The sequence below is a fragment of the Trichechus manatus genome, unplaced genomic scaffold (assembly GCF_000243295.1).
Source record: "Trichechus manatus latirostris isolate Lorelei unplaced genomic scaffold, TriManLat1.0 scaffold00007, whole genome shotgun sequence".
Classification (NCBI taxonomy): Eukaryota; Metazoa; Chordata; class Mammalia; order Sirenia; family Trichechidae; genus Trichechus; species Trichechus manatus.
This window is the reverse complement of record NW_004443943.1, coordinates 25,473,839-25,488,399: the sequence shown is the minus strand read 5'-3', so window position 1 is coordinate 25,488,399 and position 14,561 is coordinate 25,473,839. Positions and strand designations below refer to the sequence as shown.

Below are 14,561 nucleotides of genomic sequence, written 5' to 3'. Positions count from 1 at the left end.
AAAAAAAAAAAAAAAAAAGATGTCACTTTGAGGACTAAGTTTCGCCTGATCCAAGCCATGGTATTTTTAATCGCCTCATATGCATGAGAAAGTTGAACGAGGACTGAGGAAAATCGAAGAAGAATTGGCGCACTTGAGTTATGGTTTTTGTGATGAATATTGACTCTACCATGGACTGCCAGAAGAACAAACAAATCTGTCTTGGAAGAAGTACAGCCAGAACGTTCCTTAGAAGCAAGGATGGCAAAACTTCATCTCACTTACCTTTGGACATGTTATCAGGAGGGACTAGTCCCTGGAGAAGAACATCATGCTTGGTAAAATAGAGGATCAGTGAAAAAGAGAAAGACCTTCAATGAGATGGATTGACACAGCGGCTGTGACAATGGGCTCAAACATAGCAATGATTGTGAAGATGGTGCAGGACCAGGCAGTATATCGTTGTGTTGTACATAGGGTTGCTATGAGTTGGAACCAACTAGATGACACCAAACAACAATAACAACAACTCTATGAGATTTGTTTTATGGCCTAGCATATAGACTACCCTGAAAGATGTTTCATGTGCACTATGGATATTCTGCTGTTGTTGGGTGGAATGCTCTATAGATGTCAATTAGATCAAGTTAGCTGATAGAGTTACTCTAGTCTTCTGTATTTTTGATGATTTTCTATCTAGTCGTTCTATCCATTATTGAGAATATGATATTGAACTCTTCAATTGTTATTGAATTTTCTAATTCTCTCTTCAATTTTGTCAACTTTGTTTCATGTATTTTGGTGCTCTGTTGTTAGGTGCCTATATGTTTATAGTTGTTAAATATTCTGGATGAATTGACCCTTTTATCATTAGAAATACCCCACTGTGTCTCTAAGTGGCATTATTGTCTTAAAGTCTGTTTTGTTTGATATTAGTATAGCCACTCCAGCTCTCTCATGGTTACTATTTGCATGGTATATTTTCTCCATTCTTTTACTTTCAGCCTATTTGTGTCTTTGAATATAAAGTGTATATTTTTTAGCTGAATCTCATTTTTTTTATTCAGTCTGACAATTTCTGCCTTCATTTGGAGTGTTTAATCCTTTTACATTTAATGAATGGTTGATATAGTTGAATTTACATCTGCCTTTTTTCTATTTATCTCATATCTTTTTTGTTGTTTCTCCTTTACTATTTGTGTAAAAGAAGTACTGTCTAGTGTGTAATTTTAATGTTTGTTGTTTTGTTTTCAGTTGTTTTCTTAGCAGTTTCTCTAGGAATTACAGTATGTATCTTAACTTATCACAATATGCTTAACAGTAACTCTAACTTAATTCCAGTGAAACATTGAAACTATGCTTTAATATAGCTCCATTTTACCCTCCATTGTGCCATTATTATCATAAATATTACATCTTTGTATAAGTCTAACAATAGTTTTGTAATTATTGTTTTATGAAACTGTTTTAAATCAGCTAAGAGAAGAAAAAAAACAAAAAACCAAACCCATAGCCATTGATTTCGACTCATAGCGACCCTATAGGTCAGAATAGAACTGCCCCATAGGGTTTCCAAGGAGCATCTGGTGGATTTGAACTGCTTACCTTTTGGTTAGCAGCTGAATGCTTAACCACTCTGCCACCAAGAGTAACAAATATACATATACTGTCATTTATATTTACCTATGTAATTACTATTAATTGGTGTTCTTTATTTCTTTATGTAGTTTTGAGTTAGTACCTGGTGTCATTTTTTTTCAGCCTGAAGAACTTCATTTAGTATTTCTTACTAGTTAAGTTTGCTCATAATGAATTCTCTCCTCTCTGTTTTTCTGAGGATGTCTATATTTTTCATTCAATTTTGAACGATACTTTGCTGCATATAAAATTCTTGATTGACAGTTTTTTCTGACAGCACTTCAAACAGGTTATCCCACAGTCTTCTGGCCACCATCATTTCTGATGATAAGTCAGTAGTTAATCTCGTTGTGGTTGTTTCCCGGTATGTAATGAATCATTTCAATTCCAGAATTTCTGTTTGAATCTTTTTATAATTTTTATCTGTTTGTTGATGAGTCAATAACATCATAGTTTCCTTTGATTCTTTATTATTGTTTTTAGTTCTTTGAACATTTTTATAATAGCAGTTTTGATGTTCTCATCTGCTAAGTTCAACATCTGGGCCCCCAAAGATACAATTCTATTGACTGCTTTTTTTTTTTTTTTCCTGTGTAGGTCACACTTTCCTGTTTCTTTGCCTCTCTCATACTTTTTTTTAAAATGAAAACTGTACCTTTTAGGTAATATATTGGAACAAGTCTGGATTCTGATTCCTCTATCCCGGAGGTTGTTTCTGTTGCCTCTGTTTTTGTTTGTTTTTGTTTAGTGACTTGCCTGAACTAATTCTGTAGAGTCTGTCTCCTTTGCATTGTGTAGCTATTGATGTCTCCTCATTTTTTTTTTTTAAATTCTTCTTTTTATTTTTAAAACTGGATTACTAGGAGTTGCCTCTGAGTCAGTGTAGCATAGTGGTCAGCCAATGATTTGTCAGAGGTTGTGCTTAAATACATGAGCCAGTAAGGCTTCCTCCATTTACTAGTGGTTGTGTGTGTGGGTTGGGGAACACATTCAAATTTTAGGTAGTTTACAAGACTAAATGGCTTTTACTTTCTGACATAACTTCTCATGTCTATTCTAAGAGTATGCTAGGATTCATATTCAGCCAGGAATGCATAGATAACAATTTTGCTATTTGTTTTCTATTTGTCTCATGTCTTTTTTTTTTTTTTTTTTTTTGATATCTGGGTTGTGTGTTGCCTTTGAGAATACCAGGGGTATAAGAAAGCTTATTAAGGCCCACAATGGCTATCTTATTCCCTAAATATATCTGTTCAGTTTCTTGCTAGTCTGAGAATCTATTGCTTGCCCCTTTTAGTATTGGAACCTCAAGCTAGCTAAGATGTTGGCCTTCCCTGGAGCTTATACTCTGTTCCAAATCAGCTTAGCCCCATCCAGCAGTGGAGCTACTGGTGGTTTTCATTACTTTCTCTATCTGTGTAGAGCTACCAATTTAATGGAAGTGGGGGGTAGGGGTGTGGGTAGCATCAAAATTTGCTCAAAATTATTTCACTCAAACATTTTGCTATTATTGGACATTAAAGTTTTTCTGACTTTTTGGTACAATGACCATCTTTATGAAGCTTCCCTTCTTACCATTATTATGAATTACCACCTGCAAATCAGTATTATCTCTTGCTTGTGAAGATTAGTTTTTAATTAGTAGATCTTTTGTGAATATTAGTTTGAAAAATGAATGGAATGGCAAGATTGGAGTAGTTTCTCAAGTTAAGTTAGCTTTTACCCTTTTTTAAGTTATTTTATTCAAGTGATTGAGAGAAAGGCAAAGATATCTGTGAACAGGACAGGGCTGACAGAGCCTCACCTTTCTCAACTCTGACTTACATGTCTGCTTTTGATCTAGAGCCAAATAACTATCGAACTATGCATGGCCGGGCAGTAAATGGCAGCCAGTTGGGAAAGGATTACATCCAGCTGAAGAGCCTGTTGCAGCCCATCCGGATTTACTCCAGAGCCAGCTTGTATGGCCCTAATATTGGACGGCCCAGGAAGAATGTAATCGCCCTCCTTGATGGGTAGGTCAGAGTATTTAGCTGTTATTATGACATTGTTCATTAATGTAATAGATTAATGGATTTGTATTTTTCCTGGTTATTTTACTGGTCTTAAAGAAAGGAGACATTGTTTCCAAGTGGCTATCCAAGTTTAAATCAGGGATTCTTCATTAAACTGTGGAAGAACTTTTCATCTCTCCAGGCCTTATACTGTCAGCAGAGGATGGTGGTGTCAGGGGAGGGATATTACAATCTCCAGGATGGGTTGGAAAGCATGCATTGTTTCAAAAACCACATTTACTATCAGAGTATTTCAGAATATAATTTTTTATTTTAAAACAGCAACAACAACAAAAAAATTACCCACTCTATTCCATGAACTCTTACAGAAAGTAAAGCTTGACAAAGCCTTGGCCAGTTGAGCCTAATTAAAAAGTTGAGAAGCACTATGAACATTTGTATATTAAAGCAAAATTTAACCAATAGATTTAATAGCATGTATTCTGAAGAATTGTTACCACTTATTCAATTTTGACTGAATATGACAATCATTTTTAAGCATCAGTTATTTATGGATTAGGCACTATGTTAAATGTTAATCTGCCTCAGTTCTGCTGCTGGGCTAAGCTCAAATTGTCTAAGTGATACTTTCACGCAGGTGGGATCCAATTATGCAGGTCAGAGGGAATGTCTGACCATGAATGCATTGTCGGTAAAGAGGTAGAGTTATGGTCAGAGAGAGCCAAGATGTAACTGGAGCAGGAAGGGTAGGAAAAATAAGGTTGAGAGATTCAGGAGTTTATCTGGAACACAGGCACACCTCTTGTGTGGTATACTCTGAATGGATATGGTTATTCCTGCAAATCCAAAAATGAGTAAGATAGTTTTCAGTGAAGTGTGCAAATCAGTTGAAGATAAATGCCATATAAGTGTAAACAGAGCTATATGAGGAGAGAAAAGTCTTTGATGCCCGGATGCCCCTTTTGGCTAGATGGCCCTTGTGATCCTCTCTCCTCTCTTTTCTGGTGGCTTAGTCCTGATCTGAGCTAATGAATGTAGCAGACATTACTGAAGGCTTGGGAAGACACAGGATTTTCATAGTAACAACATTAACAACCTGAAATTTCATTTTAGGCATCCACCCTTTTTACAAAAAGTCCCTGAGCCCTTACTCAACTGCTGTCTTTTCCCCACTCTTCTCTTTTCTCCCATTCTCTATCAGGAGCAAAATAGAATTTTCCCTTTTTTTCTTGCAGTACAATTCCACTATCTTGTTCCTTGCCCACAAATACAGCTCTGGGCTTCCCTTTGTGTATTCAAAGGCTCTCTGAAACTTTGAAATTACTCTGTGTGTAAGGCAAGGAAATGGCAGGTTGGTGGATGGAGATGAGGAAGTTGGAGTCCTTTGGTTGTTGTGTGCTATGGAGTTGTTTCTGACTCATAGTGATCCATTGTACAGAGTAGAACTGCCCTATAGGCTTTCCTAGGCTGTAATCTTCTTTATGGGAGGCACTCTGATGGCGTAGTCGTTAAGCACTCAACCCACCAGCTACTTCTAGGAGAAAGATGTGGCAGTCTGCTTCCATAAAGATTACAGCCTTGGAAACCTAATGAGGCAGTTCTACTCTGTCCTATAGGGTCACTATGAGTCAGAATTGACTCAACAGCAGTAGGTAATCTTTAAGGGAGCAGAAGACCAGGTCTTTTTTCCTGTGGAGAGGCTGGTGAGCTCAAACTGCCAACCTTTTAGTTAGCAGCCAAGTGCTTAAATATTGTGCCACCAGGGCTCCTTTGGTGTCATTTTACCTATTATAATTAGATGGTAAGAATCATGTATGTCAAACTTTAATCACAGTTCAGGGATACATAATAAAGCAAAACTAATTAACTCTATTTAAGTCCACATAGTTATTATTTTTAGATTATCCTTTTTCTTTAATGATTTTATTAATGCAGTCTCATAGGACCACAATGTCCTCTCAGTAGCATGACGATGTATCAACCATTCTTTCATTCAGCAAATGTTTCTTGAGCAACTACTATGTTCCAGGTACTATGTTAGGAACTGAGAACATAATAGTGAACAAAAACAAATATTCAAATATTCTCTTTGCTGTGTGGAGTATGCAATGTGGTAGGGGAGAAATAGACATTAATCAACTATTCTTAAAACTAAGACAATACCAAGGAGAAGTATATAGTGCTATGAATGATTATAAAGGCTAGAGGTTGATTAAGTTAGAAAGGTCATATAAGGGTCCCTTAAGGGAGTGACAATTAAGAGGAAGGGAGCCGTTTAAGGCATCATCTAAAGAATGAGTAGGAGTTAGCTAGGCAAAGAGAGAAGCAAATAGTATTCAGTGTTCTTGGCAGAAAGAGAAGCATGTGCAAAGGCCCTGAGGCTGAGAAAAAGGCCAGGTTGGCAAGAGAAAGGTATAGTTAGAGAAGTAAGTAGGAGTTATATGGAGGCTTATAGGCATGGTGAATGGCTTAGAATTTCTTCTAAGAGCAGTGGGAAAGATATTGAATGTTTTTAAGCCGTGAGGGAAATAATTTGATTTATTATATTAAAAATATGTTTTATCTCCTCTGTGGAAAATAAATTTGAGGGGAAGCTGGGAAATCAGTGAGAAGGCTGCTGTAGTAGTGCAGAGAAAGAATGACAGAGACCTAGACTAGTGTGGTAACAGTGGAATATGTTGTTGGAGATAGAATCTATTGTACTCAATGGTATATATATTGGATAGGGGTATGGTGATGTGGCATAGAGATGTATAAGTAACTGGGCAGATGGTGCTGCCATTTAATGAGATGGAAAAACTTGTTCTAGGAAGAAAATCCTGACTTTATTTTTATGTTATGTTTATTATGATTGAATCTAACTGGAGATGTCAAGTGTATCGGTGAATATGAATCAAGGGATCAAGATCTGTGCTAGAGATACTAATGTTGGAAGTCATTAGCATGTAAATGGGATTTAAGGCCATGAGAATGGATGAGATCAATTAGAAAATGTAGAAAGAAACAGACAGAGACCTATGAAAGAAACCAGAAGAAAGCCAACATTTAGTAATGTGAGAAAGGAGGAGTGACCTCAGAGGTAGGAGGAAAGGAAATAAGGTGTTACACAGACAAAGAGAAAAGAGTTTTAAATAAGGGGAAAGTAAAGAAGTGCAGAGAGAAGACAGTTTGCCATAGTTTGAAGAGTAAATGGGAGATGAGAAACTGGAAATAATAATATGAACAACAACTCTTAAGAGAATTTCTACCGTGAAGGAGAATAGAAAAATGAAAGGAAATATGAGATCAAGGAAATTGATGACATTTTCCTCCCCTTAATGTAGTAGAACATGCCTGTATGTTGATGAAACTTATCTAGGAGAGGAGAAACTATAGATAATAAAAGAGGAAGACATAGCCAGAGGCAGAATTCCTTTAAGGTTCACCTTTTGCCATTGAGTGGATTCCAATTCATGGCAACTCCGTGTGTGTCAGAGTAGAACTGTGCTCCATAGGGTTTTCAATGGCTGGTTTTTCCAAAGTTGATTCATTCCCAGGCCTTTCTTCCTAGGTGCTTCTGGGTGGACTCCAACCTTCAATGTTTTGGTTAGCAGTCAAACTTATTAACCATTTGCCTCACCCAGGGACTCCCCCATGAGGGTTAGAATGGATAGAATCCAAAAGGATTGGCCATCATTAAAAGGAAGGGCAATTTCTCCAGGGTAATAGAGATAAGAACTAAATATTTCTATATGTAAGAGAGAAAAAAGCCATACTTAGGACAAGCATCCACCCAGACTGAGAGGCCATTTTAGAGTCATTCCTTTCCTTTGTTCACACACTCAGTTAATTATTAAGTAAAGGTGTAGTTAAGGCATCCCAGTTCGTGAACTTGGTGTAAATGTGAGCTGATAGATGCTGGTTTGTTATGAATAAGTCAAGAAACTTTGACACAATAATAAAGAACAGTTGAAAGAAATGAGTGTGTGAGTGGGGTGTTGTGGTGACAACAACAGCATATATCTAAAAACTAAAACAGGACTCAAGAGAATAGAGAAAATCATTAGGGAAAGTAAAGATACTGATGAGCATTGTTTTTTTTAGGTGCCAGAAAAAAAAAAGCAGACTTATCTTTCTTAATGTATATGTACCAAATATACAGTGAAATATAAGTAGGAACACGTAAACATCCCCAGCAACTTGAACTAACAATAACAAAAGATGTCAGCGCTCTAAATCACCAGTTTTGTAGTCTTTTCCAAACCTCCTGGTTATACAAATATAATTTTACATCGTTGTGATCATTGTATATGTATAATTTTGAGTTCTGCATTTTTTACTCATTGCTTCATATGTCCCTTTCCTTATTTCCACATAGTTCTCATATTTGTCATTCTTAATAGCAATAAAATATTCCATTGCATTAATGTACCAAAGTCTGCCTAAGAGTCCCTCACTGTTGGGTATTTGGGCTCTTTCCAGTTTTTGCCTGTAATATATAGCATAGCTATAAACATCTTTGTACAAATAGGTTTTTTATTTCTTTTCAATTACATCCTTAGGCTATATTCCAAAAAGTGAGGTTGCTGGGTCAAAGTATATGATAATTTTTATGGCTCTTATATTTGTTGCCAATTTTCTTTTCAGGACAATTTTACCAGGTTGCAGGGCAGCAATGTATTGGGGTATCTTTTTTTCCCATTGTTGTTGTTAGGTGCTGTCCAGTCAGTTCCAACTCATAGCTACCCTGCGTACAACAAAACAAAACGCTGCCCAGTCCTGCACCATCCTCACAGTTGTTGCTATGTTTGAGCCCATTCTTGTAGCCACTATGTCAATCTACCTCATTGAGGGGCTTCCTGTTTTTCACTGACCCTCTCCTTTACCAAGCATGATATCCTTCTCCAGGGACTTGTCCCTCCTGATAACTTGTCCAAAGTAAGCGTGACGAAGTCTCGCCATCCTCCCTTCTAAGGAGCCTTCTGGCTGTACTTCTTCCAAGACAGATTAGTTCATTCTTCTGGCAGTCCATGGTATATTCAATATTCTTTGCCAACACCATAATTTTCTCCATTACCCCACAGCAATGAGTATTGTCATTTTTATTAATTTTCTCTATTGTAATTAATGCAAGATTGTGCCTCATAGTTGTTCAAATTTGAATTTCATTAATTATGAGAAAAGCTGAAAATTTTCCAAATTTTTGTTTTCTCATTTCTTATTGTCCCAGTTTTGGTTAATGACCATTTTGCCTGAGGCCCAGACTGAGAGATCATTTCAGAGCAGGGCTTCGAACTGGTTCATTCTAGTGTAAACCCTTTCAAAGAAATTACATTTCTAACAAGTTCCCTGCTGAGAATTTGCGTTTCAAACAAGTTCCCAGGAAGTTATACATAAGAATAACTGGGAATGTTGTTAAAATATAGATTCTGATTCAGTATATCTGGAGTGAAAATGCAAATTCTCAGCAGAGAACTTGTTAGAAACTTAAATTCTCAGCAGGGGTTTGAAATGGTTCGAAGCCCTGTTTTAGAGTCATTCCTCTCCTTTGTTCACAAACTCAATTAGTTATTAAGTATTGTTATTTCTGACTTCACATCACCTGTGTTCCATCTTCCTTTCATTTTTTATTCTAAGCCTTTTAATTTTTCCTCCAAAGTGATTTCTCTGTATCTAGTCCCACTCTGGAGCCCTGGTGGCGCCGTGTCTAAAAGCCCAGTTGCTAACCAAAAGATCATCAGTTCGAATCCACCAGCTGCTCCTTGGAAACCCTATGGGGCAGGTCTACTCTGTCCTACAGGGTCACTAGGAGTCAGAATTGACTCAGTGGCTTCGGGTTTTTTGTTTTTTGTTTAGTCGCACTCTAATAAATGTTTCCATATAGATTTCTGAATAGATTTTTCATAAATACACCATCTTGTCAAGTCACTCTTGCTTGAAATCCAAACCCTTTAACTTGCACCCTTGGCCCTAAGGGATCTAGTTCCTGCCTACCTTTGAGCTCATAAGCAGCTATCGCTGCCCTCTAGGTACATCAATGTTCTTGTAAATTTTGGAAGGTGCCATACCACCCCTTCCCTTCATTTCCCCCCCTTTCTTTATATCTTCTTTTACCTCTTCAGGCAGGATTTGTTATGGTCTCCTCTGTCCTCACATGGCACTTTGTTTATTTTTTACTGTACTACTTATGAAATTGATGATAACTTCTTTGTTTACATGTCTGCCTAGACTGTTTACATATCTATCTAGACTGTGAACTATTCTAGATGGATAGAATCAGGCCTTAGTCTATATTTTATTTATTCTCTATCCTCAGGACATAGTATAATGCCAGGAGTACAGTACGTGTCTTATAAATACTTGCTGAATGAATAGTATTTGTCTTACTCGACAACTGGCTATGAGTTCATCCAACATGAAAACAGAATGCATAATTATGATTGCCATGCATTGTAAATCATTATATAAATAGTGATATATATAAATTATGGTGACTAATGTAAATGATAATGAATAGTTATAGTTGTATAGAATCAAACCAATTTTTAAGCTTTTTTCCTCTTTTTATTTAGTAGGTATTTATAGGACTATCTTCTCATTTTGAATATGAACTCCACTAGGATAGATATAGAATCTTCATGATGTTTGTATCCTCAGAGACTAGCATGTTACCTGGAATATGGGCTGTACTTAATTAAGTGCTTGTTGTTTTATTTTAGTTTCCTCATTTGGGAACTGGCTACTCTTATCCATTGATTTTTATCTAAAAGCATGAAGAAATGCTCTCTAGAGTTATATTAGTTTCCTTTTTTTCTTCTGTAAATTTTATGCATCATCTATATAATGAAAATTTTATTCCAATACATTGCTTTTTTTTTTTAACCTTGAAAAATGTTTTTATTATTTCAAAAGTTTGCTTTCATTATAATTGTCCTTGGCTACTTTCTTGTTGATAGGCTTTCTGTTTCTTCCCTTATGGTTACTATTTCCTTTTCATCTAGTTTTTTTTTTTTTTTTTATGTTTTAATTTTCACTAATTTAGAATTTATTGCTGTATCTGCTTGAGAGTAAGTATCTAAACTATCTGTTGGTGGAGGCTTACCTTACCAGGGAAAAATTAGAGCTGATATACCAGCACCAGAAAAACAAGTATTCATTGAAATGTTGACTGAGGCTCCTTTTTAGGTCTTTAAATCATAGTGAGATTTATATATAGTGCTAAATTTATATATAATGCTAGATTTTTATAGTTAAATTTTCTCTCAGTTAAAACTTATTGGACACCTATTTTGTGTTTGACCCTCTGTTTAAGTGCCGGGATATACGTTGGTGAATACAGTCAAAATGATTCTTACTCTCATGGAGCTTGGTGAGGGAGATCACAATCAGTGAGAAAATAAATTATTACAGATTGTGTGTAATTCTATGAAGGATATTATCAAAGTGTTCAGGGCTAGGAGATCTATTTAGACAAGGTGATCAGAGAAGATTTATCTGAGGAACAGTTTATTTAAACCAAGACCAAAGGAATGAGAAGAAGCAATTATCCAAAGAGTAGAGGAAAGAGATTTCAAAGTAGAGGGAACAGTGCTTGTCAATGTCCTGAATCAGAAACAAGGTTAAGGTATAGGAACAGAAAGATGAGCAGTACAGTGAGCAAAAGGAGAGTGGTAGGAGCTGAGAGTGAGTAGATAAGCAAAGACCAGATCATTACTGGACCATGTATGGCATGGTAAAGAGGCCATGCATTTTATTCCATGAACAACAGAAAGCCGTCAGGGTTTTTATCAAGGAAGTGATATGTACTCTAGCTACTGTGTGCCAAATAGATTTGAAGGCACAAAAGTAGGGGATAAAAAGAGCTCAGTAAGGAGGCTGTTTCACGATCTGTGATGGATGATGGTGGATTGGGCTATGGTAATGGCAGAGAAGATGGAGAGAAGTTGGGGTAGAAAATGACATGGTTTGTTGATGGATATTTCAGAGGATATGCGACAGAATGGGAGGAATTAAATGAAGGATGACTTCCACCTTTTGGACAGTTAGCGTCTATCTTTCAAATGCCATTACCTGCAGAAACGGGAGTTTTTTCAGAAAGAAGCTATACTAAAATGAACACAGATTCATACTCTGGAAATATCTGTGAAGGGAGAAAACAGCGCTTTAAAAGTATTGGGTGTGCAAAGTCCGTTAATTGGGGAAAAGACAGTCTCTTTAACAAATGGTGCTGGCATAACTGGATATCCATCTGCAAAAAACTGAAACAAGACCCATACCTCACACCATGCACAAAAACTAACTCAAAATGGATCAAAGACTTAAATATAAAATCGAAAACGATAAAGATCATGGAAGAAAAAATAGGGACAATGCTAGGAGCCCTAATATACGGCATAAACACAATACAAACCATAAGTAACAATGCACAAGCACCAGAAGAGAGACAAGATACCTGGGAGCTCCTAAAAATCAAACACTTATGCTCATCGAAAGATTTCACCAAAAGAGTAAAAAGACAACCTACAGACTGGAAAAAAAATTTTGGCTGTTACAAATCTGATCAGCGTCTAATCTCTAAAATCTATGAGATACTGCAAAACCTCAACAACAAAAAGACAAATAACCCAATTAGAAAATGGGCAAAATGAACAGGCACTTTGCCAAAGAAGATACAGGTAGCTAACAGACACATGAAGAAATGCTCATGATCATTAGCCATTAGGGAAATGCAGATAAAAACTGCATTGAGATATCATCTCACCCCAACAAGGCTAGCATTAATCCAAAAAACACAAAATAATAAATGCTGGCGAGGTTGTGGAGAGACTGGAACACTTACACACTGTTGGTGGGAATGTAAAATGGTACAACCACTTTGGAAATAGATTTGGAGCTTCCTTAAAAAGCTAAAAATAGAAGTACCATACGAGCCAGCAATCCTACTCCTTGGAATATATCCTAGAGAAATAAGAGCCGTCACATGAATAGATATATGCACACCCATGTTCATTGCAGCACTGTTCACAATAGCAAAAAGATGGAAACAACCTAGGTGCCCATCAACGGACAAATGGATAAACAAATTATGGTATATCCACACAATGGAATACCATGCAGCAATAAAGAACAATGATGAGGCCGTGAAACATCTTATAACATGGAGGAAGCTGGAACTCATTATGCTGAGTGAATTTAGTCAGTCACAGAAGGACAAATATTGTATAAGACCACTATCGTAAGAACTCAAGAAAAGGTTTAAACACAGAAGAAAAATTCTTTGATGGTTACAAGGGTGGGGAGGGAGGGTGATGGTTATTTACTAACTAGATAGTAGATAAGAATTATCTTACGTGAAGGGAAGGACAGCACACACTACAGGGGAAGTCAGCACAACGTGACTAAACCAAAGCTAAGAAGTTTCCTGAATACAATCAAACACTTTGAGGGACATAGTAGCAGAGGTAGGGGTCTGGGGACCATGCTTTCAGGGGATACCTAGGTCAATTGGCATTACAAAGCTTATTAAGAAAATGTTCTGCATCCTACTTTGGTGAGCGGTATCTGGGGTCTTAAAAGCTAGCGAGCGACAATCTAAGATGCATCAATTGGTCCCAACCCACCTGGAGTAAAGGAGAATGAAGAACACCAAAGACGCAAGGAGAGTATTAGCCCAAGAGACAGAAAGGGCCATAAACCAGAGACTGCATCAGCCTGAGACCAGAAGAACTAGATGGTGCCCAGCTACCACAATGACCCCACTGACAGGGAACACAACAGAGAGTCCCTGATGGAGCAGGAGAAAAGTGGGGTGTAGAACTCAAATTCTAGTAAAAAGACCAGACTTAATGGTCTGACTGAGACTGGAGGAACCCTAGAAAGCATGGTCCCTGGACTCTCTGTCAACCCAGACCTAAAACCATTCCTGAGGCCAACTCTTCAGACAAAGATTAGACTGGACTATGGGACATAAAATGATACACGTAAAGAGTGTGCTTCTTAGCTCAAGTAGACACATGAAACTAAATGGGCAGCTCCTGTCTGGAGGTGAGATGAGAAAGCAGAGTTGGGTCAGGAGCTGGTTGAATGGACACGTGAAATTAGGGGTGGAAAGGAGGAGTGTGCTGTCACAGTATAGGGTCACATAACAACGTATGTATAAACTTGAATTGTAAACTTTCACTTGAAGTACAACAATAAAAAAAAAAGTATTGGGTGTGCTTCAAGTTCAGGATAGAGGTCTGAGCACAAGCCCCATTTCCTCTTGGGACCCTTGACCTAATCCCAATTAAAAAGTAACTAAGAACAGATTTGTAACAACAAACGCAAAATGCAGGGTGAGGGGACATCAGCAGATGAGAGATTTTGACAGATTTCTACACGACAGTAAACAAATGGAAGTCTGTTGATGGCTAAAGCAGAGTGAGGAAGTGGCAGCCCAGAGGACATGGACTCTAGGAAGAGATATCCAGTCTGCCAAGCAGGCAGGCTCAGAATCAGGAGGGAACGAGGTGAGAAGGAGGGACCAAGCCAAGAGGTTTATATGAACGTCTGTCTGTGGAGAGACTGTACCCACAGCTCAACCCTCCCTCCATCATTTCAAGACCCTTACCCTGCCCATGGAAACCCTGGTGACATAGTGGTTAAGAGTTTGGCTGCTAACCAAAAGGTCGGCAGTTTGAATCCACTGGGTGCCCTTTGGAAACCCTATGGGGCAATTCTACTCTGTCCTAGCCTATAGAGTCACTATGAGTTGGAATCGACTCGACGGCTATGGGTTACCCTGCCCATACAGAGCACAGACAGCTCACTCTATTATCCCCAAGCAAAGGCCAAATCAAAACAGGACACTTCACCAAAGAAACTGAAGGAAGTGTCGGGGAGCGAGCTAGTATTTCTTGGGTGGGATTGGTCCTGCCAAGTAGGCAGTACAGGATCCCCTAACCTAAAGGT

At 37.6% G+C, this 14,561-nt stretch overlaps 1 protein-coding gene across 3 annotated transcripts in view; it reads left to right on the top strand.

The window, feature by feature from the left end:
• Positions 1-14,561, top strand: part of HPSE2 (heparanase 2 (inactive)) — a 782,979-nt gene that overhangs the window by 497,217 nt on the left and 271,201 nt on the right. For all 3 annotated transcript variants that reach the window (XM_004370016.1, XM_004370015.1, XM_004370017.1), the window contains one exon: positions 3,461-3,632. In XM_004370016.1, the coding sequence (XP_004370073.1) occupies positions 3,461-3,632 (172 nt within the window). The remainder of the gene's footprint in view (positions 1-3,460; positions 3,633-14,561) is intronic.